The sequence below is a fragment of the Octodon degus genome, unplaced genomic scaffold (assembly GCF_000260255.1).
Source record: "Octodon degus isolate 3935 unplaced genomic scaffold, OctDeg1.0 scaffold00065, whole genome shotgun sequence".
NCBI lineage: Eukaryota > Metazoa > Chordata > Mammalia > Rodentia > Octodontidae > Octodon > Octodon degus.
The window spans coordinates 10,513,620-10,514,357 of NW_004524641.1; the positions used below are offsets into that span (position 1 = coordinate 10,513,620).

General features: G+C 31.7%; 1 protein-coding gene across 1 annotated transcript in view; it reads right to left on the reverse strand.

Annotated features, from left to right (window-relative positions):
• Ssb (Sjogren syndrome antigen B) overlaps positions 1 to 738 on the reverse strand; it is a 13,275-nt gene that overhangs the window by 4,229 nt on the left and 8,308 nt on the right. The window contains exons 8-9 of the mRNA XM_023719207.1: positions 528 to 668; positions 1 to 167 (exon numbers count right to left, since the gene is read on the reverse strand). Coding sequence (XP_023574975.1) covers positions 1 to 167; positions 528 to 668 — 308 coding nt within the window. The remainder of the gene's footprint in view (positions 168 to 527; positions 669 to 738) is intronic.

Below are 738 nucleotides of genomic sequence, written 5' to 3' on the forward strand. Positions count from 1 at the left end.
AAAGATTCTTGTTGATCTTCTATGATTTTTTTCAAAGCTTCTTTTTCCACTTCTCCTTCCAGTACTTCCCATGTCACTTCTTTGTTTCTTAATTGTAGGCTGCCATTACTTGCATCTTTGGCTTTATCCAGTGCTTCCTTGGCTTTTTCTTTAAATAGAATTATTCCCTAAACCAAGGACAGGAAGTGAAAGCCATTTAGTTTGTGGTCCCACAATTAACTTGTATGTTTAAGGTAATGTTTTCATATCATAAATTTTCTATGCCATTACTAAAAAAATTTATTGAACATTGAAAAATAATGCTACGGAAATAAATGACAGTTGCCAGTAACATGTTACTTATAGTATATTTTTGAAAACACCACACCTTGCATCCAATGACAGGAATGACAAAATGGAAATCAAGTGACCAAGTGGACTATTTTAATCAACATAATTTAAAATTTGCTTTCTATTACGCTTATCTCCTAAATAAGTTTCTATGAATTTTAAATTGATCACTAAAAAGTATTTAAATGTTTCCAAACCTCTTTTGCTCCTCTGACAAAGTCTATCCATTTTATTTCACCGTGATTTGAGAAAAGGGCATGCAAATCTTCTCTACAGGTCTGATCATCTAAGTCACCTGAAAACTTCAGCAAGCAGCCAATCTTTTCTTCTAGAGATTTCTATGAAAATATACAAGGCAATCAAAACAATTTTTAAAAACAATCATGTAACTGAAAATGGCTTACATCA